The 21,134-nt window shown below is 43.6% G+C and overlaps 1 protein-coding gene and 1 non-coding gene across 5 annotated transcripts in view; one reads left to right on the top strand and one right to left on the bottom strand.

The window, feature by feature from the left end:
• Positions 1–20,610, top strand: part of HERC2 (HECT and RLD domain containing E3 ubiquitin protein ligase 2) — a 244,592-nt gene extending 223,982 nt beyond the window's left edge. For all 4 annotated transcript variants that reach the window (XM_075535640.1, XM_075535641.1, XM_075535637.1 and 1 more), the window contains exons 83-94: positions 1,204–1,295; positions 1,493–1,632; positions 2,909–3,096; positions 3,820–4,017; positions 12,517–12,600; positions 14,498–14,639; positions 14,800–14,994; positions 16,217–16,329; positions 17,121–17,311; positions 17,816–17,921; positions 18,332–18,544; positions 19,639–20,610. In XM_075535640.1, the coding sequence (XP_075391755.1) occupies positions 1,204–1,295; positions 1,493–1,632; positions 2,909–3,096; positions 3,820–4,017; positions 12,517–12,600; positions 14,498–14,639; positions 14,800–14,994; positions 16,217–16,329; positions 17,121–17,311; positions 17,816–17,921; positions 18,332–18,544; positions 19,639–19,911 (1,935 nt within the window). In that variant the 3' untranslated portion in view covers positions 19,912–20,610. The remainder of the gene's footprint in view (positions 1–1,203; positions 1,296–1,492; positions 1,633–2,908; positions 3,097–3,819; positions 4,018–12,516; positions 12,601–14,497; positions 14,640–14,799; positions 14,995–16,216; positions 16,330–17,120; positions 17,312–17,815; positions 17,922–18,331; positions 18,545–19,638) is intronic.
• On the bottom strand, positions 18,711–18,817 carry LOC142431126 (U6 spliceosomal RNA). Its single transcript, XR_012780693.1, has one exon. It is a non-coding gene; the product is annotated as a U6 spliceosomal RNA (small nuclear RNA).
• Positions 20,611–21,134: the final 524 nt, after the last annotated feature.

The following is a 21,134-nucleotide window of genomic DNA, read 5'->3' as shown; positions in this document are numbered from 1 at the left end:
GTAGACTTTTCTAGGCTGTCATCTAGGCAAGGAGATCACTAGGTCTATCCCCCAGGAAATGGGTTTGAGCCATTGGCCTTTTGGTCAGTAGCTGAATGATTAACCATTTGTGCCACATGGACTCCATTTTTGAATCACTAGGGAGATATGGGACTGCTAATAATATCATAATAAAAAACCAGGTGGCCCACGTTTAGGCACTCGTGACAAGTCTGTGCGGGGCAAGGACATATCAAACCGGGGAGTGGAAATCGGGCCTAAGCTTTTCCTCTTAAAACCTGAGCCACCCAATGTGGTAGCCACTGGTCATATGTAGCTTCTTAAATTTAAGTTTAAATGAATCAAGTGAGCTAAAATTCAGTTCCTCAGCCACACCTACCAAGTGCTTGGGACTACATGTAGCTCATGGCAAATGTTTCATCTGTGTAGACATAGATCATTCTATTACTGCTGAGTGGTTTGGGCAGGCACTGCATATGTGCAGCACCTGATGGAAGATGCTTGGCTCTAGATCATGCTGCATTTATTTATGGGCCCCATGACCATGCCACAAGGAAGCGCCCTACTTCCTGCAGTCTCCTGTCTGGTAGCTGCTTTGAAACCTCACTTCATTTTACATTGCAGATGTGTAGTATTTTAACCACATTTGGGCTACCAAGGGTTTCTGTATTTTTGGACCCTGTTATGTTATGAAAGACTTTATACAAAGGCATTGAACTTTTAATGATTATGATGATTGCCATCACAAAGGCATAGAGGGTAGGTACCATTGCAGTCCCAGCAGGGTGGAGGTACGGAGAGTGCAAGTTAAGTTTGAGTTCATTTATACCTAAATATGGGAAAACCAGTCTAAGAAAGTCTAAGACGCATCACAGAAGAGATGAGCATGTGTGCTGTATCAGAATGATGATTGGCTGGGGCTAGCTTCATCTGAGACCCTGGTGCTAGACCTGAAGGACCTATGCCCATGAACCTGGACAGATGGGCAGGGGGCATCTGTAAGTCAAAGACTGGTGGCTCTAACTTGAGGAAGAGCAGGAAGGAGGACAAGTTGGAGCATAGTGGTGCTGGAGGACAGTTATCGTCAGCAGTTGAGAGATGATTGCAATGAAATACATTTTCAGTGCCCTATGCTGGGCTACGTCACACACAGGCCCCCAGCTCCTGGTGTTGTATTAAGACTAACAATCTCTCCCTTTCTAGATCGACTCACTCACAGGCCTTGGTGTGGTCAAAGTGGAATGTGGATCCCAGTTCTCAGTCGCACTTACCAAATCGGGAGTGGTTTACACTTGGTAAGAAGGATTTTGTTTGTTTAATTCTATGAAGAACATTAATTTGAAGTACCCTTAGTCATAATTCAGTAAATTAGAACACAACTGTTAGGACAGGCTGTGATTTGTGTATCGAACCAGTTTCTGTACGACATGGCTGGGCAGGATAGTGCACAGAGGAGTTTGCACTTCTGAAAAGGCCCTCTCCTATTTGTTAGGGGCAAAGGTGACTACCACCGGCTGGGCCATGGATCTGACGACCATGTTAGAAGACCTCGGCAGGTCCAAGGGCTGCAAGGAAAGAAGGTCATTGCCATTGCCACAGGCTCCCTGCACTGTGTGTGCTGCACAGAGGAAGGTAGGTGGAGAGTCCAGTGTTGCAGAGGAGCACCGCTTTGAGATCTGGTGCAGTTACAAAAAGAATGAGTTTGTAATATGTTCTGAGATTCCATCTGTCATAGGCAGGGTGTAGGCCCCCGTGGCTCTCACTCCTGGTGGCATCCCTGTGAATATAGTTCCTTACATGACAATGGCAGAAAAGAGTTAACGTATCCTTGCTGTCCCTAGGGAGGCCTGCTGGCAAGATGCCCCCTGGCTAGAAGGGTTCCCTGAGCTTCCTAATAGTTAGACGGACTGGCTCGTGCTCCTAGAGTGTTTATACAGAATTGTGGTTTATGCCGATGCCTGCTTGAACTGGGGAGTCTAAGCTCTTGGTGCATGCCTATGTGACCAGCCCCAGTAAACACCGGATGAGTTCCCAAGGTAGACAACACTTCAAAGTCATTCTCACAATTTCTTGCTAGGGGCATTAAGCATATCTCATATGACCCCACTGGGAGAGGACTCTGGAAAGCTACCCCTGGTCTTCTCCAGACTTCATCCCAAGTGACTTTTTAACTTTGCTGATTTTGCTTTGCATCCTTTCTCTGGCATCATAGCTTTGAGCGTGACCACATGCTGAGTTTTTTTTTTTTACTTCTAGAAAATCCTCAAAATTGAGAAGCTTGTTCCCTTCCTCAGTTCACTAGCAAAGAGGGCTTTGCAGACAGGATTAAGGTTGCTAATCAGCGGACTTTAAAATAAAGATTTTATCTTGGCTTATTGAGGTGAACCCGGTGTTACCACATGGATTCTCCAAAGCAGGAAAGCAGGAATCTGCGAGATGCAGCAAAAGAAATAGCAGGGAAGATCACCTAGATCTCGTCTTCCAAATTCTATTCTCCTTTCATCATTACACATTTGAGCATTAAAGAATGACAGTAACAGATTCCAGCCTTTGGAACAAATGAGGAAATTATGATTCCCTAGATATCAACAATAAATAAAAGTGTATGCTTTCCCACATAGTACATACTAATTACAAAGGGAGAGATGATGTGGAGGTGGAGAAGCGATCACATTCAGTAATGGGAAAGGAAGAATTGATGTCACTTTGCTGAGAAGCTGTTGAGAGCCCCAGGGAGGACATTTGCCCCTTGAATGCTGTGATGAGAGTGTGTCCATAACTAGGTCACCTTCAAAATGGGCACTCAGATCATTTATATCAAACAAAATTGAAGTGCAGGGAATGATGATTACTTTGCAGGCTGTGCATTTATGGTCCTAGTGGATTGAGCTTCTGTCGCTTTATTTAGGTGAAGTTTATACATGGGGTGACAATGATGAGGGGCAACTGGGTGATGGGACCACAAATGCTATCCAGAGGCCACGGTTGGTAGCCGCTCTTCAGGGTAAGAAGGTCAACCGCGTGGCCTGCGGCTCAGCACACACCCTTGCCTGGTCAACCAGCAAACCTGCCAGCGCTGGGAAACTCCCTGCACAGGTGGGTCTGACTAACCCATTTCCGGGTAATTAATGCTCTCTATACTTTTATTGCTTTCATTCTTTTTAATAAGGTATTTATCTTTTCTTTGCTCATATATTATTCTATGCTGAGTTTCTTTTGTTCGCAGATTTTCTTTTCATTTTCTTCACTGCTGATTTTGTGTTGACTGTCTTTATGATTTTCTGATTAGTTTTGTTAGAAGATTTATCTAATTTCTTTGTGGTTATGCTGTAATTTTTGTTTTACTAAGGTCAAAACTGTTTAATATGTCTGTTCTGTTTGCCATTCCCAATAGTGTTTAATCAACTCTTTACCTTCCTAGTTGATGCACAGAGTTCCAGGTGTAGTGTCACTAAGCTTTTCTTGTTTCTGTTGAAAAAGGATTGTCACCAGGGTACCTTCTTGTCTCCAACCGGCTAGTCTCAATCTTATAAAATACACAGAACTATTCTGGAAGTGCATACTTTACATGATCCTTTGTAAGATATTTTTCTAGGCAATGTTTTTTTTCCACATTCTTCTAGGTTCTAGATTATTTGGCTTAAGTAATTCAACCACCCAGAATACTATTCCCAAAAGCACAACATAAAGCTTGCAAACCGAATTATAGAGTATCTCTGTTTTTTGAAAAAAAAATGTTTTCAGTATCCATTTAGAAATTGTAGCTTATCTGTCTGTGCATTCAGCACCTAAATTGTAAAACGTACTTTCTGACTTCAGGTCCCCATGGAGTACAATCACTTACAGGAAATTCCGATAGTCGCACTGCGGAACCGGTTGTTGCTGCTGCACCACATCTCGGAGCTCTTCTGCCCTTGCATCCCTATGTTTGACCTCGATGGGTGTCTGCACGAGACTGGGCTCGGACCGTCAGTTGGGTTTGACACGCTACGAGGAATTCTCATCTCTCAGGGAAAGGTATTGTTATAGCAATCCGTGCTCAATGAAATAATGCTGTCTTCAGTAGATTTTTAATACGACTCAAATTCCTAAGCGGGAATGCATAGAATTTCGTGTGTTGAGTAGCTACGGCTCCAGGACCTGTTCTGCGTGCTTAGAAGACTTCATTCTGGGTGAGGAAGGTGGGTAGAGGGAGACATGAAAATCCCTTCTCTTTTGGTTTTATATGAAAAAAATGTTGTTTCCTTTATAATATTTTCCTTCCACTTCCCCATACATTTCTGGCCCAAAAGGCAGGGGTAAAACAAAGGCTTCTTGTTCACCTATTACTTCTCTCCTTGCCTGACAGTGAAACATGAAAGAAGAAGAAAATTAGATTTTCTCAAGAATGTTGAGCAGGTGTGTCAGAAGTTTTGCGTCTTGGAGCAGGTAGACAGGAGGCTCCTCGTCACAGTATAGTTTGGACGGTGGCGAGTGCGTGGGGCATTACAGAGCTGTCACGTGAGGGAGGGCATCTGCAAGCCACCGGACAGGTTGCGACCCACGGAACTTTTTAGTAGCTAGAGCTCCTTAGAAATTGGATTCCCTACTGTAGGCATTTGGACTTTTCCATCACTAGAAATGATCACGTTTCTGGCAGGTAGCTTAGCAGGACATTGTAGAACAGGGGTTCTCAGTTTTCCTCATGCTGCGACCCTTTCCTACAGTTCCTCATGCTGTGGTGACCCCCCCCCCCCAACCATACAGTTATTTTCATTGCTACTTCATCACTGTCATTTTGTGACAGTTTTGAATCGGGCGACCCTGTGAAAGGGTCGTTCAACCCCCAAAGGGGTCCTGACCCACAGGTTGAGAACTGCTGCTCTAAAAGGAGCTCAAGTGTTATGTAGTAGCGGGAGCGTGCGTATCAGGAAAAAATGCGGAAGTTGAATGAGAAGTAATTCTGAATGAAGGCTGTTCTAGGATTTTTTTTTTCATTAAAGGTTAGTCTCATTTAACTGATAAAATAAAATTTGGAAAATTTTGAGTTTTTTCCAGTAGCACTTACTTTCACATGGTAGAGGGACAAGTATATTCTGGCCAAAAGAATTCCAACCACAAATCAAAAGATAGTTCATCATGACCAGATGGGAAGACTTAATATTGCAGGGATGCAAAGATAGTTCTGCATTAGAAAAACAGTTTATGTAATCCACCACATAAACAGGACAAAGAATATGAATTATGTGATCATATCAGTAACCACACCTGACAATATATAAAACCACTCAGTAGATCAGAATAGAAGAAACTGATTGACGAGGAGCTGATGCCAGGGGCTTATGTGGAGAGCAAATGTTTTGAGAATGATGAGGGAAACGGATGTACAAATGTGCTCGATACAATTGATGTCTGTATGGACTGTGATAAGAGTTGTATGAACTCCCAGTAAAATGATTAAAAAAGAAGAAAAAGAAAATGAACAGCAACAACAAAAAAGAAACTGCTTGACATAATAAAGGCCATATACAAAAACATCAACATCATACCCAGTAGGGAAAACTGAAAACATTTCTCCTAAGGTCAGAAACTAGGATGCCCTCTCTATCACCCCTCTTACTCAATACCTTGCTGGTAGTCTTAGCCAGAGCCCTCAGACAATAGAAAGGAAGCAAGGGAGTGCAGTTGGGAAAAAAAAAAATGAGACTCCCACTGTTGGCAGACAACATTTTATAGAGAGAGATTCAACTAAAAAAAAGTATTCAGAACAATTGAGTTATTGGTAAAGTGGCAGGATATAAGATTAACAAAAATCAATTGGTCTCCTGGTTAACAGGGAAAAGAACTCTGAAAAAGACATGAAGGAAACAATACTATTTATTGTAGCTGCACAGAAGGTGAAATCCTTAGGAATAAACCTAACAAAAGACTTGTACAAAGGAAACTACAGAACACATTCCAAGAAACCAAATGAGACCTACACAGATGGAAGACTTTCCCATGTTAATGGATAGGAAGACTTAATATTGTGAAAGAGTCAGTACTACCTAAATCAATCTATAAACACACTGCAATTCCAATCCAAACTCCAACTCATTCATTAAAGAAATGGAGGAAACTTATTACCCACCCTGAATAAACAAAGCACTTCTCAAAAAGAAGAGCAAAGTAGGAGGGCTTACATTTCCTGTATTCAAACGTATTGCACAGACAGTATTCAAAACAGTCTGGTACTGATGTAATGACAGATACATAGACCATTGGAAAGCCCATAAATAAAAGCATCCACCCACAGAATACCGATTTTCAACAAAGGACAGAAAAACATTAAATAAGAAAGAGACAAGTTCTTCAAAAAGTAGTGCAGGAAATACTGAGTATACATCTGCAGAAGAATGAAACATGTCCCACACCTCACATCATGCACAAAAATGAACTCAAAATGGAATAAAGACCTAAATGTAAACCCCAGAGTTACAAGGATCATCAGGATGAACTTAAAAGGCCCAGTTGCAGGGGAGACAGATCACTATGCATAATAAAGGAAGCACACAAAAGGAAGACAAAATAGATGACGAACTTACTAAAAAGAAGACACTTGTGCACATCAAAAGAGTAAAATGAGAACCCACACATTTGCGGGGGCGGGGGTAATGTTAGCAATAATACAAGAGACAAGGGACTAATCACTAAAATAAATAGAATTCTTCATCATCTCAACAAGAAGAAAACAATTCAGTTAAAAGGTGGCACAGGTCATGAACAGAGAATTCACCAGAGAAGACACTCAAACAGCAAACATACACATGAAATGCTCATGATCACTAGCCATCTAGGGTATGCAAATCAGAGCAGCTATGAGATACCACCTTAACACCCACAACAATAGCCCAATACAAAAAAAGAAAAAGCCGTTAACAGCAAATGCTATAGAGAGTGTGGAGGGATTGGAACTTTCATACACTTCTGGTGGAATTATAAGTATGTACAACCATTATGGAAAATGATACAGTACTTCCTGAGCCAACTGGGAATAGAAATACCATAGGATCCAGCAATACCTCTGCTTGGCATGTATCCCCCAAATTAGAAAGAACACGAACAAACATCTGAGGAAAAAAAAAAACAAAACAAAAAATGGAATTGTGCTGTCAGAGCGGTAGCATCAAGCAACTCCGAATGAGTGCACCCAGTGCGCTGCCTGGCGAGATTCTCTCGTCACAGTGAATTTTTTCATAAAAGCCATTTCACTCAAACCTCATTTTTTTTGTGGTGGCTGATTTAAGAGAACAGTGTGCAACTGTAAAATTTTGTTTCCTGCTTGGGAAAAACGCCACAGAAACTGTTGTGATGTTGAACACAGCTTCCAAGGACAGCACTATGGGAAACATTCATGTGTACGAATGATTTCACTAAAGGTGAGATGTTGATTGATGACAAACCTCATTCTGGACATCCATCAACTTCCCAAACAGATGAAAATGTCAATTTGTAGTGCATTTGGAGTTTGTTCCACCAGGTCAGACTGTTAATCCAGCTTTCTGTTCAGAGGTTCTGCAAAGCTAGCCCAACAGTGTGCGACAAAGAAGGCCTGAGTTGTGGCAGACGGGACTGGTTTTGTCACCAGTGCTCACACACCCAACTCTGTTCCAGTTTGGTCAAAAACAGCAGGCCTCTCTTGCCCCACGCACCTTACTTGCCTGACCTCGCTCCATCGGACTTCTTTTTGTTTCAACAAATGAACAGGGACCTGAAAGGGCAGCTCTTTGACAGGGCGGAAGAGGTGAGGGAAAAAAACAAGGGAGGTGCTGGCAGCCATGCAAACAAATGAATCTGAAAATTGTTTCCAAGAATGGAATCGTAGATTTGACAAATGTGTTAAGTGGAGAGTACTTTGAAGTTCACAATAGCAAACAGCTGGAGACAGTCCAAGTGCTTGTCTGTAGAAGAGTGTATAAAGAAACTGTCGTACATACACAAAATGAAATACACCGGATCCCTGTAAATGGTCATGAAGCACTGCATGGCATGGTGGGACCTGGAAACCGTTACGCTGAGACTATCACAAAGTGGCAAATCTATGAGTTCACCTCTAAGGAAAAACACAGACCAAGACTGGCTCTGGTTCCTAGGTCTTATAACCTGGTCCCCTAAGAATTTAAAGCAATGTGCCTATTAGCTTCTATTAATAAATGTATCACCCCTGTGAGAACAGCTTAAAAATCACTTCAGGAGAAGCGGTTAGTGTCCCATAGTGCCTGGTTATTGTGAAAAATAGCATCCGAAGTCTTAAAGGCTTGTCTCAAAACAAGCAGTCATCTAAGTGAGGATTCAGCTAAGTCCAGTTGGAAGAAGCACACCAGCCTGGGTGATCCATAGACTGTAAATAATACGATCCAAACCTGGAGGTGGGAATGGGACCAGTGCCTAAATTCTGAACATCTGGTGTGTGAAAAGCTATGGATGACAGTGAAAACCCAAAATCCATTTGCAGAGTTCCAATGTGGATTGAGTCGCCCAGTGAATATGAACAGTCTTAATATCAAACAAAAAGCAATGTAAAGTGAATTTTAACTGAATTGTACCCAGGCTAGAATTAACACCTTGTAATTTTTTAAAACCATTTTATTGGGGGCTCGTACAACTCTTATCACAATTCGTACATACATCCATTGTGTCAAGCACATTTGTACATTTGTTGCCATCATCATTCACAAAACACTTTCTTTCTACTTGAGCCCTTGATATCAGCTCCTCATTTCCCCCCACCGTCTTTCCCTGCTCCCCCTCCCTCAAGAACTCTTGATAATTTATAAATTATTATGTCATCATATCTTACACTGTCCAACATATCCCTTCACCTACATTTCTGTTGTCCATCCTCCAGGGAGGAGGCTATATGTAGCTCCTTGTAATCTGTTCTCCCTTCCCATCCAGCCTATCTTATTTAAACAGACCTGCGAAGATAATAACATGCACAAAAACATGACAGAGCAAAACAAAGCAACAAAAGAACAAAACAATGAAAAGCCAGTGACAAAAACAACAACATTCCACACATCAGTTGTATCAAGAATACCTGTACACATGTTCCCATCATGATTTTCTAAACATTTACTTGCTATTTGAGCCCTTGGTGTCAGCTCCTCATTTTTTCCCTTTCTCCCCCCATTACCACCCTCGTGACCCCTTAAAAAATTATAAATTATTGTTTCCATCTCTTATACCATCCGCTGTCTTCCTTCCCCCATGTTTCTGTCTTTCATCCCCCCCCGTGTGTGTGTGTGGGGGGGTTAATGTATTGATCATTTCAGTCGGTTCCCTCTTCTTCCCCTCCTTCCCCACCTTCCCCCTGGTATCACTACTCCTCTTTCTGTTCCTGAGAGGTTTATCTGACGTGGATTCCATGTGTCCTGAGCTCTTACCCGTACCAGTGCACATTCTTTGGTCTAGCCAGAACTGAAAGGCAGGACTGGGGTAGTGATAGTGGAAGGTGAGGAAGCCTTGAAGAACCAGAGAAATATTTTGTGTTTCATCGGTGCTATACCACGCCCTGGTTGACTCATCCCTAGATTGAGGTCTTTACCTGTTTTATATGGCTACTGTGGCTGGGCCCTTGTTTTAGTTTGCCATGAGTTTATCTGTTTATCTCTGTAGGGAACCAGGATGAGGGGAAGTATATTAATCATTGCTGCATTAATGATTGCTTGTGACATAGCGATTATGTGGGAAAAAGATTCCATTATCTTTCAGGATTTTTTTTTTAAGCTTTCTGAAGTCCCCTCATAATTTTGTCTCCTACATGTCTTTGGCTTCAGTGTTGTTGTTGTTTTCTTTATGTTAGGTAATTCAGTGTAGACCGGACTCTAGCTTTTCTCCAATGATTAATTTTCATTAGAATCTTCAAATCTGCCCCTGCTGGACAGTGGTCCCACCTGTTTGCCTCTGTCCTCTCTTGGAAAGCATGTGCGTTTCTAAGGTTGTGTTCCTGCTGCCTCCCACAGCCCATGGCAGGTGGGAGGGGTGCAGTCTGTGTAGCTTCTTCACCAGATGCCCAGTGTAAGTTGATATCACTTCGCCTCTGTGCCAACCTAAGCTGACAGCCGAGAAAGGAGCTCCTTGTGCTTGCATTTTTTCAGTCCTATCTAAACAGCTTCAGCCTCAGTCCTCCCCGAGCCATCTCTTAGCTCCTGAACACATTTGCCACAGGAGCCTAAAAAAGAAAAAGGTGATCAGGTGGAACAACCTAGCATGCAGCATAATCAGTTATATAGCCTTATCCCCCACAGCAAATCCGGAAGAAAACAAGCAAAAATTGGTAAAAATGACAATCTCAGAACTTTAGACAGCAGACCAAAATGAATGCTGGATCAAGCAGCGGTCCCATATAGATAGTAGGAGAAAGTTCTCCACATAATCATACCCAACCCCTTCCTTGGCTTAGTCCAGCATCTTGGGGCAGCAGCAGCCACAACCAGCACACCGACAGGAAGTCCGTGTCAGAATAACATGGTGTGAACCAGCGTTCCCTGGCAGAGAATCCCAGGCCTACGCAGCCCAGTGAACACAGCATGCCCAGTGCTCTCCGGCAGAGCTCCACGTTAGAGTGGCAAAGCCTGCCTCCCAGGCAGCACAGTCAGCGCCTTTTACGCAAGGAGCCATGAAGTGGAGCAGTGATAGGTGGCCCCGCAAAGCAGGGAAGCCAGCAGTAAATTGACAACAGCATATGCACCCAAGTGAGGACCCTGGCGTCGAAGCAGAAAGCTACTACTTTCAGTACGTTAATGCAGTAATAACAAGGGAGGAAGAGGAGCGCCGGTGGTGTGGTGACTCATTGGGCTGCCATCTGCAGCTACACCATTCTAGACCTCGAGCCATCCCACAGGAGAACGACAGTCCCAGTCTCGGAAATCCGCAGGCTCAGTTCTCGTACTGTAGGGTCCCTGTGCGTCAGCATTGACTCGATGGCACTGGCGTGTGTGTGTGTTTGGTGTTGTTTTTCGGTTGGTGACTAGTGTCATTGGGGGGATGGTTTACTGAGAGACAAAACCATTCCTCTGTATAAGAACCATCTTGGAGAGAGAGAAAGTCCAGAACCATTGGGAAAAGGACATATTCAACATCTCTGAAGTGGCCTAGGCTGAAACCAGAGGTACCAGAGACTGGCACGGAGACTATGGGACAGAACTGAGGGTCCAGACAGAAACCAGAGCCAAAGTAAGGCAACCATGAGACAGAACAGGAGCAGCACTGAAACTGGGACTCTGAAGTGAAGTGACAGGTGGGCTTTCAGGCCTTTGGAGGCAGAGACCAAGGAGCCACATGGAGAGGCCGACTGGAAGCCAGAGGAGATCAGATATGGCTCTCCATACTGTTCACACAGTGGCCCATGCAGAAGACCAAAATGTGACAGAAGCTATACCTGAGAAAAATCAGAAAATGAACGTATTAGGCAAAGACTTTTATTTTTATTGCAATACTTTGTTGATGTTTTTGGTGAACGCTTACACAGTAAATTAGGTTGTCGTTGAACAATTTAAATACATAATCTGTGGCATTGGTGCTATTTTTCAGAGTGTGTCAGCATCTCATTAGTTATGTTCTGGCTGCGCCTTTTCCATTACGTACAGCTCTCCTCCCCTCCCTCTCTCCCTCCTTCCCTTACCTTTTCATTTTTGTTGTAAATATGAAATGTTTGATCGCATAGAGATGATTTTTAAAGGCGTACAATGCTCATAGTTGGTAGGGCCTATTGTAGGGGCCAATGTCTTATTTAGCTGACAAGAGACCTCCAAGCAGGGTTTTAGTAAAAAGCTCTAAGGTCGCTCAGACCAGCAGTCTCAGAGGGGGTTTCTAGTGTCCTCTGGTCCAGTGAGTTTGGCCTTTCTAAAGAGTTTGAGTTTTGTTCTGCACTTGCCCCTTCGTCGAGCCGGAACCATCCATTATGTGCCTGCTGAGTACAATTGACAGTGGTAGCTGGGCACCATCTAGTTCTACCTCTTCCTCACAGTCTGCCTGCCATCTCTGGGCTCCTCGATATACAACCAAGGTCACATTTTCTCCCAAGATTTTGATTCGTACTCTCCTTGCCTTTCTCCTGCCCTGAGACTGGCCATCCCAGGATCCCTGATCCATCTTACATCTTTCTCCTCAGATACACAGAGATTGGGGCATGCTAGCTACTCATTATGTCTTTAGTTGGCAGGGAAGACCGTGTCCTAGTGTGTGCTTGACACATAGCACTCATCTGCTGCTACCAGGCCCTTGTCACCCAGCAAGTGCTGGAGACGCTGAGACAGCTCTCAGGAAATACAACTCAGCTCCCTCATTTGCCCTGCATGCCGTCACTCCCGAGTTCTTATCATGACACATCTGTATGTGTCATGAATCGACAAAGAATTTGTAGCTATTGAATCACATACGCTCAACCAAATGTGACTTCCAGGGAACAGGTGATTTTCAGCAAAGACGTGTCGTGATTGGTTTATGAATGACGCTGTCTATGTTGGAGTCTGAACTCTGTTTGATATGTTTTAGGAAGCAGCTTTCCGAAAAGTTGTGCAAGCAACCATGGTGCGAGACCGTCAGCATGGCCCTGTTGTGGAGCTGAACCGGATCCAGGTAATGGCAGAGACTCCGCCACTGAGACCCACGCATATTCTTGACTTATGGGATGCTTCTGTGGCTTGCACCTAGTGTGGCCCCAGCCACAGGTTGAACAGAGTACTTCGGGAGGAATTTTCAGGTGCTGCTGCTTTAAAGAATTGGTGCCTCCTTTTTTCTAGCTTGGTTGGTGGGTTTGTGTTTTCTTTTTTTTTTCTTTAAACAGAAGTGAAAAAAAAATTGTTTTAAAAACCAGAAGTGATATTTATTTCATATAACCCTGAAGTACAAATACAGATTAGCTCCAAAGAGGAAACAGAAATCACTCCCCTTTGTACAGTGTAGCAATAACAACTGTTGGATCTTGCAGGATATGTATGTGTTTATTGTAACCAAAACTGTATATACTTTTTGCTACTTGCTTTCCCCCCCCCCCCCCCCCAAGGAATACATTATGAATACTTCTTTATACATGCCATTAAGTATGATTCTGGGGCATCGAACACTGACTGCCTTGGTGCTGTTAGAGGACTGTACCCGTTCTTAGTTGTCAGACTCCGCTGGCGGGCCTTCAAAGACTGTCTCATTTACTTAGCTGTAGACGAGGCTGATTGGGGCCACATGGGGTTATAATCTTCATGTTATCTCTTTGGTTGAAGCTGAGGTGACTCATTGGTTTGACAGCCTTCAAGGTCTACCTTTCATAGAAGTCTAGCAATCACCTTCCCACCAGCAGTGTTTTCTGTGCTGTCCCATACCCTCCCCTGCTTAAGTGGTTTTCTTTGCCAATTTTTAAATATTGTTAGTATCATGACAGTACTCAAAGAAATAAAAAGTAGACCATTTCTGAATGTAAACTTCTACAGCTTACAGCTTAATTTAAACAACAATAAAAGAAGCCCTTCTAGATTAGACTCCTGTGAGGCACTTGACATCTATGCACAAGTACGATTGGCTCAGCCTCTTGGATTAGAGACAGAACTGCAAAGAAAAAATTCTTTGTTCCTTCACCTTTTGTATGAACACATGATTTTTACTCTGATGTTGGTTACATGACTGGATATTTTCTCAGATCTGTACTTGCGGGCATTTTCAATGAAGAGATCAAACTGTGCCTTTTGTTAGATATCACATGTGACCACATTGATGGTCATGGTCACTGGCCACTTCCCCTCTTCCCTGACGTCAGTGTTCACTGCAGGCTGTAGGTCACTAAGCTCATGTTGCCAATATCAGTGGGTTGCTTAATTAAGGTCATAAAAGAGCTTTTATTTCCCCACCTTGGATGATCCTTCTGCTTTGCTGTACACTATTATGTCAGAAAGAGTCTCTTAAGTCAGCACTGCTGAAGGCTTACAGGTCATCTGCTGCCAATTGTTGGGCATTTCAGACTCCTGACCCTGTCCCAGAGGCGCATGGTGCTGTGGTGGGAGAGCCTCGAGCAGGGAAAGCCTGGGTGACTAGGGCCCAGCTTAGTCTGGCCTTCACTCGCCTCACCTTCTTCAGGCCCCGCACAGTTCTTTGCACTATGAAAAAGTCAGTACATGGTAGAGGGACAGGGTGGAGAAATGGCAAATGATTTTACATCAGGAGTAGTTTTTCAGTGCAAACAAGTGAAATTTGACACATCGTATGATCTTGCCTGGTGTTTGGGTGTCCCTGGCACATTTCACAGCTCGCAGGCTTCAGAGCAGTTCCTTTTACTCAAGACATTGTTCCATTCTGAAGCTAAAGCAAGATTTCAACAAAGGTGGAACAGGAATTGTTTTATGAAAAAAATTTGACATATGATGAAACACTCAGTGAATCCAGTTTGAACTCACGATAACAGTAGGAGTCTCACTGTACATGTTGACAGGCGATGGGCTGTATGCTCCTGGGTAGTGTAGCTGGTTCATAACCTCTCTGTCTCTAGGTCAAACGCTCAAGGAGCAAAGGCGGGCTCGCGGGTCCTGATGGTACAAAGTCCGTCTTTGGGCAGATGTGTGCTAAAATGAGCGCCTTCAGTCCAGACAGCCTCCTCCTTCCACACCGAGTCTGGAAGGTCAAGTTTGTTGGTAAGAATTTCCTTGTGTACTGAAGAGCCCATGAAATTTGGAGATAAATGGGTGGGATGTGAATGTGTCTTTTGGGGATGCCTGGGAATCCACCCATATGCCTTCACACAGGTTTATTGTCATCCCAGCCAATCAGTAGCTCATTTCCTTTTCCCTCCAGGTGAGTCTGTGGATGACTGTGGTGGTGGCTACAGTGAGTCCATAGCCGAGATCTGTGAGGAGCTCCAGAACGGACTCACTCCTCTTCTGATTGTGACGCCCAACGGCAGAGATGAGTCGGGGGCCAACCGAGACTGCTACTTGCTCAGCCCTGCAGCCCGGGCATCTGTGCACACGAGCATGTTCCGCTTCCTGGGTAGGCATTTGCTGGGCTGGGTTTTGGTGCCATATGTGTTCCATTTGTAATTGTCTTTTTTTTTAATAAGTATAGTTTATTTTTGTTGTTGTTGACACTATAGCAATAGAACATAAACCAGTTCAACAGTTTCTACATAAACAATTCAGTGCCATTGATTACATTGTTCAAGGGTGCTCACACTCCTTTTATCAGTGGGCCTCTCCCATTAACACAAACCCACTCTTCCCTAAACTTCCTGCCGAATCTTCCAAGTTGCTGTTGTCAATTGGATCCCGTAGAAGTAGATGTATGAAGAACACAATCCTTAGGACAAATATTCTTTACTAGTTAAGCTAAATTACTGTTTCATTTTAAGAAGACTTCAGAGACTAATTTTGGTTTGAGATTTAGAGTTATCTCAGGGCATTAGTTTCAGGGATGGATCCATCCTCTATGGCTTCAAAAGCTCTGGATTCTTCTGGCTGTGTTTTATCTGGGCATGTTACCTATTCTCTGCCTTGTTGGAAATAGGATAGTTGTATTATCTACTGCTAGCTCTTTAATTATTTATAACTTTCATAAATGTTTCCCCAAAATTTTAGAAATTAAGATTTTTTGTTGTTGTTGACTTTCTACAGGCTCAGTTCTTGATGGATGATACATGTTGTGCATTATATACATCCTTGCTCTGCTGCCCAGTCTGGTTTATTAATCTGGTAGTGAGGATTTTTTAATATGGAAGGTACTATAACAACCAGCCTGTCCAAAATCTGGTGTTCCTGTATTCTTGTTGTATGACCTTTGAGATCTACCTGCGAGAGGTGGAGCTTGGCTATTACCATCCTCAATGACTGTTGTACCTCAAAAGTTCTGGTTGGAGCAGCCCTGGTTAGCACTTGCTAACCACAGGCCACTACTACAGTAGTTCTGCCTTTGTGGGTATTAACTGGGTTTTTCGCAGCTAAACCTTATTGATGGAAAGAGACTGAAGCATTTCTACCTTGAGAAAGCACTTTGGTAGCATTTAGAAACTGGGCCTATAGGAAGGAACATAAAGAAATAATTAATTTATAGGATAGTATAATTTATAGTAATAGATTAATTTGAGTGACCATTAGGTGGGTTTGAGTACTGTTACTTAGAGGCACTGAGACCCCACTGTAGGGCTAAGTCTGCATTGGTTTTCATAGTTTCATAATTGATCATAAATTTCTGTGTCCCTTGTGTTTTGGATGACCAGGTGTGTTACTAGGCATTGCCATCCGCACTGGAAGTCCACTTAGCCTCAGCCTTGCAGAACCTGTCTGGAAGCAGCTGGCTGGGATGAGCCTCACCATCGCTGATCTCAGTGAGGTAACTTGCATGGGATTGGCCTGCACAATGCTTCCATGGGTCTGTGCAGCGCCCACTTCTGGAGAGACAGGAAGTGTGGGATGTGGGAGCCCCCAGAGTCTGTGTAGGAGGCCCCTGGCAGATGCCAGGCTTCAGGCCCCAGTCTATCTAATGTTCCAGGTGATGCACACATGGCTGTCAGTTTATGTAGCAGAGGGTCCTGTTAATAGTAGACCAGATACTTCTAGAATTTGTTAAATGACCTGCTTTGTGGTGCTTTGCAGCTCATCCCATCTTGTCAGATGAAGCAGGTGGCTGTTTTCCTTTAAGGACAGTGAATTTAGGGAGGTTTCTAGGGTAGAGGAGGGAATCCCTCCTTCCTGCACCTTACTTTTCACCATGCCACATTTGTAGAGGATTTCATCATTGACAACGTGCTAATGGTTTCTTAAAGAACCCTGGGGAAGCGCTAGGTTCGGCCCTGGGTTGCTAACAAGGTCAGTGTTTCAAAGCATCAGCCATCAGACTATCTGCTCTCAGAAAGATTTAGTCTCGGAAATGCTATGTCATCCCAGACATTTTATTAGGGTTACTATTAGTTGGATTGACTTGATAACAGTGGGTTTTGCTTTTTTTTCGTTCATTCATTCATTTATTTGGGATTTTTTTCTCAAGGGTTAGTTGTAAGGTTCCTTCTTGAACCACAGGTTGTCACTTAGGCCCTTCTAAGGAGGAACAAGCACTTGGCATGTGCTTGTCCTGGGGTTTGGGTCACCTTCTGCCTCACCAAAAGTGTGCTATCTCCTTCAAAGGTGGACAAAGATTTCATCCCTGGGCTCATGTACATCCGAGATAATGAGGCGACCTCAGAGGAGTTTGAGGCTATGAGTTTGCCCTTCACAGTGCCCAGTGCAAGTGGCCAGGACATCCAGTTGAGTTCCAAGTACACTCACATCACATTGGACAACCGGGCCGAGTATGTCCGCTTGGCCATAAACTACAGGTGTGTGGGCTATTCCCTCAGAGTGCATGATGCTTTCTTAAGGGCATCAAGCCTGATGTGCAGGTGGTGGGTTGCCTGGGTGGTGGTGGATTGTGTTCCTGGTGCCTGGCTGAAGATTGTCTACAGTGGCTGTGCGATGTGGTCTCGTGCAGTGCCGTGTCTGACTGCATGCCACAGCATCAGCAGGCCTGAGGACGTGCTGTTAGTATGGGGTGGCACAGGTGCTACTCCGCACTCCTTCTTGGGTACTTATCGTCGGTACTGAGAGTTGAATCTTAGACTGTATGTTCTGTAGCTGGATCTTTAAGAGTGTGTGATACCTGCCAGTCCAGTGGACAGTGTCCTAGGAGAAGCGCAGTTGAACATGAACAAGGCATTGAAGTTTTCAGCAGAGTCACATTCGCAGCCCGCTCTGATGGTGAAGTGTGCTTTCTATTCTGCCTTGATATAAGCAGGTGAAAGACTGTGTCCCTAGCAGAGATACGAAATAAGTGTTTCTTTCAGACTCCATGAGTTTGACGAGCAGGTGGCTGCTGTGCGAGAAGGGATGGCTCGTGTGGTGCCTGTACCCCTCCTCTCTCTATTCACCGGATACGAACTGGAGACGATGGTATGCTAACTTCTTACTGTGTTTGTGGGACCTGCCCATTGCATTGCATGTAGAACTGCTGTATCCCTATCACTCGCTCGTGACATCTTACACTTACAAATCCAAGGCGATCCATGCATGTGAATGAAGGGCAATCACATTTACAGTGTCTATGCGCTTACTACCTAACTCCCATTCTCCTCACTCTTCACCCTAGCCACATAAAGGGCAGGTCAAAGTGCACTTCCATTCTGAATGTCCAAGAGCAGGTCACACAAAGAAAGACTCATCTCACCAGCCCTCTCCAGTACATTGAAATAATGTCCTTCTAAGTACTGGCCTCAGTAGGAAAAAAATGTGCGATGGATTTTCTGCTGAAAATGAAAAGATTTGACAATGTCATCTAGTCCTGATAGCATGTTCCTCTATAGGTCTGTGGCAGCCCGGATATCCCTCTGCATCTTTTAAAGTCAGTGGCAACGTATAAAGGGGTTGAGCCCTCCGCGCCTCTGATCCAGTGGTTCTGGGAGGTGATGGAGTCCTTTTCCAACACGGAGCGCTCCCTCTTCCTTCGCTTTGTGTGGGGCCGAACGAGGCTCCCCAGGACCATTGCTGACTTCCGGGGCAGAGACTTTGTCATCCAGGTAATCCTTCTCTGTCCTGCTGTCCATGTCTGATGCTCATGGTGCCTGAGTGTACACGAGGTGAGGAGAAAGATGCTGAGTCCTGAAGGTTTATGGCTACTTTTTTTCCTGAAATGGAATGAAAATTTGTATTCATCAAAATTTGATGAGTACGGACTCTTTTTTTTTTTATATGGAACGCTTCACGAATTTGCGTGTCATCCTTGCGCAGGGGCCATGCTAATCTTCTCTGTATCGTTCCAATTTTAGTATATGTGCTGCCGAAGCAAGCACGAGTACGAACTCTTAAGGACCATTACTTAGTTATAAAAAGATCTCTCTTCAGAAAGCTTATCAGACTGAGAACAAGGATTTTTCTCTGACCCTCATGTAATTCTCTCTTGAAACAAGCTCTGTTTACCAGAAGGGTCCTTTAAGTTAAGTAACATGCCCTCCCCTCCCCACTACCTGCTCGTTCCTGCAGCCCTCGATTGCACTGCTCTGTGGGAGTTCCATGGAGATGGCGAGGCTCCTCCAGAGGACTGACTGGAGTGCATTGCCGACTGCGCCCTGAGTACACTATCAAGATTCGAATGGGCTTTCTGCCAAGCTCAGTTTGGCCTGAGTTTTGACTGGGCTAGGAAAGCATTAGACTTTTGGGGAGATGTTTGACAGTGTGTATAGTTTTTGTCTTAAAATATAGGTAACTGCTAACTTTTGACCACAATTCTTGGTGGCTTCTTAACATATTAATTTGTAGTGACCGAAGGTGAACCCTGTGTGGGCCAGAACCCATTGCCTCCACCCACCACCCCTGCCTCTGCTCGCAAGGAGGATCTCATCTCTGTCATCAAGGGATGAATGAAACCATTGGTTCCTCTTCTCAGTGTTGATTAGTAAAATGTAATCATAATCGATATGTCTTTAATCTTACGAATTAATGTTTTGCTCCTTTATATTTCTAATATTGGTGAAATGATGTTATCTTACATTTGGTTATTTTTAGCCCCACCCCCTTCTTTTTCTGACACTTATTGTACATAATAAGATGTGTCTGAAGTTTGACCTGTCCTTGTCTCTATATTTCTGACTCTTTACACCTGTTTTCTCAACAGGTATTGGACAAATACAACCCTCCTGACCATTTTCTTCCTGAATCATACACGTGTTTCTTTTTGCTGAAGTTGCCCAGGTATTCCTGCAAACAGGTGCTGGAGGAAAAACTAAAATATGCGATCCACTTTTGCAAATCGATTGACACAGATGATTATGCTCGAATAGCCCTCACAGGAGAGCCAGCTGCCAATGACAGCAGTGATGGCTCAGATAATGAGGATGTTGATTCTTTCGCCTCCGACTCCACACAGGATTACCTCACAGGACACTAGGATAAGGAATTGCACCGTGAGGTGGACGGCAAGAGACCGAGCACTACCCGACCCAGACTCCAGAATGTCTGTGTGTGGTGGGAAATGTTTGTCTTTATCTGTGGGGAGGGAAGGCAGGGAGACTGGGCTGATCCGTGAGCAGAATGATGGCTGGAAATGAACTTTGGACATTTAACATTTATGTTAGAGATTTTAAATGGTCATCTTGCCCCTAATGCTGCATTACTTTTAGGACTTCTGTGTTTACTAAAATATGTAAATGTTTATATAAAGATTGAATTGCAGCGTTCCAAAAATGAATGAAGCCTTTTTACTTGTGGGTGCAATCAATATTTTTCCTCTTCATTTCAAGTATGTGAATCATCTTGATTGTATATTGAAAATACTGTGTAACAGTTCAAGCATAACATGAATATTTCAACTAATTTTACTAGGAATTTGTTTATTAAGACCTTTTTAAACAGTAAATGATCAGTATTACTTTAAATAAATCCAGAAGTTATTTAAGCGTGGGAGAGGGGGAGTGTGTTGGAGACTTTGAATTCTCCATTTCCACCCTGGTGTGCATTTTAGCATATGCATTATGTAATTTGAGGCCTTTCTGTGAGCAGTACTATACTTTTTATCATGGAAAGTATATTGTATGTAGTCTTTGTGTCATGTATATGCATAAATTCAAATTCCTATAAATAAAATATCTGCCACAAAATCAGTGACTGAATGTATCTTCTGGTTTGAGTAGCACTGATGGATGTGCTAGACTCACCACATAGTGGATTAGTTTCCAACACAGTCTTCGAGCCACTTTAGTTGTTTTGTTTTTTAAACAAAGACCAAACTCCATCCTTTCACAAAGGAGGAGCGGACTTGGAATGGAGTGATTCAAGGCAAACACTGCTGTATGTTGGGCAGATGGAAACTATAGACATCAAAGGTCCGAGGGTGCCCTGCTTCACTTTTGACTTCTAGCCCTGATTGGTTAGTTCGTACATTCTTGTTTCAACATGAGTCTTGAGTTGGGTGGTCTTTTCACTCTTTGACGAGAGGGTAAGATTTGAGTTGATTATGTGCTGCCAGGCACTACGAAGGGAACAGTACAACCTGAGAATGGGACAGAGAAATTGACTGCCATATCTAGTACACTCTTGAGGGAGGGGTAAGTGCATTTCATGCTGGGAGATACTTTCTTACTCAGTAACATAATATTTAGCACTGATATACTT

This window comes from Tenrec ecaudatus, chromosome 17, assembly GCF_050624435.1.
Source record: "Tenrec ecaudatus isolate mTenEca1 chromosome 17, mTenEca1.hap1, whole genome shotgun sequence".
Taxonomy (NCBI): Eukaryota; Metazoa; Chordata; class Mammalia; order Afrosoricida; family Tenrecidae; genus Tenrec; species Tenrec ecaudatus.
Note: the sequence above shows the minus strand (reverse complement) of the source record. Positions and strands in the feature narration are given on the sequence as shown.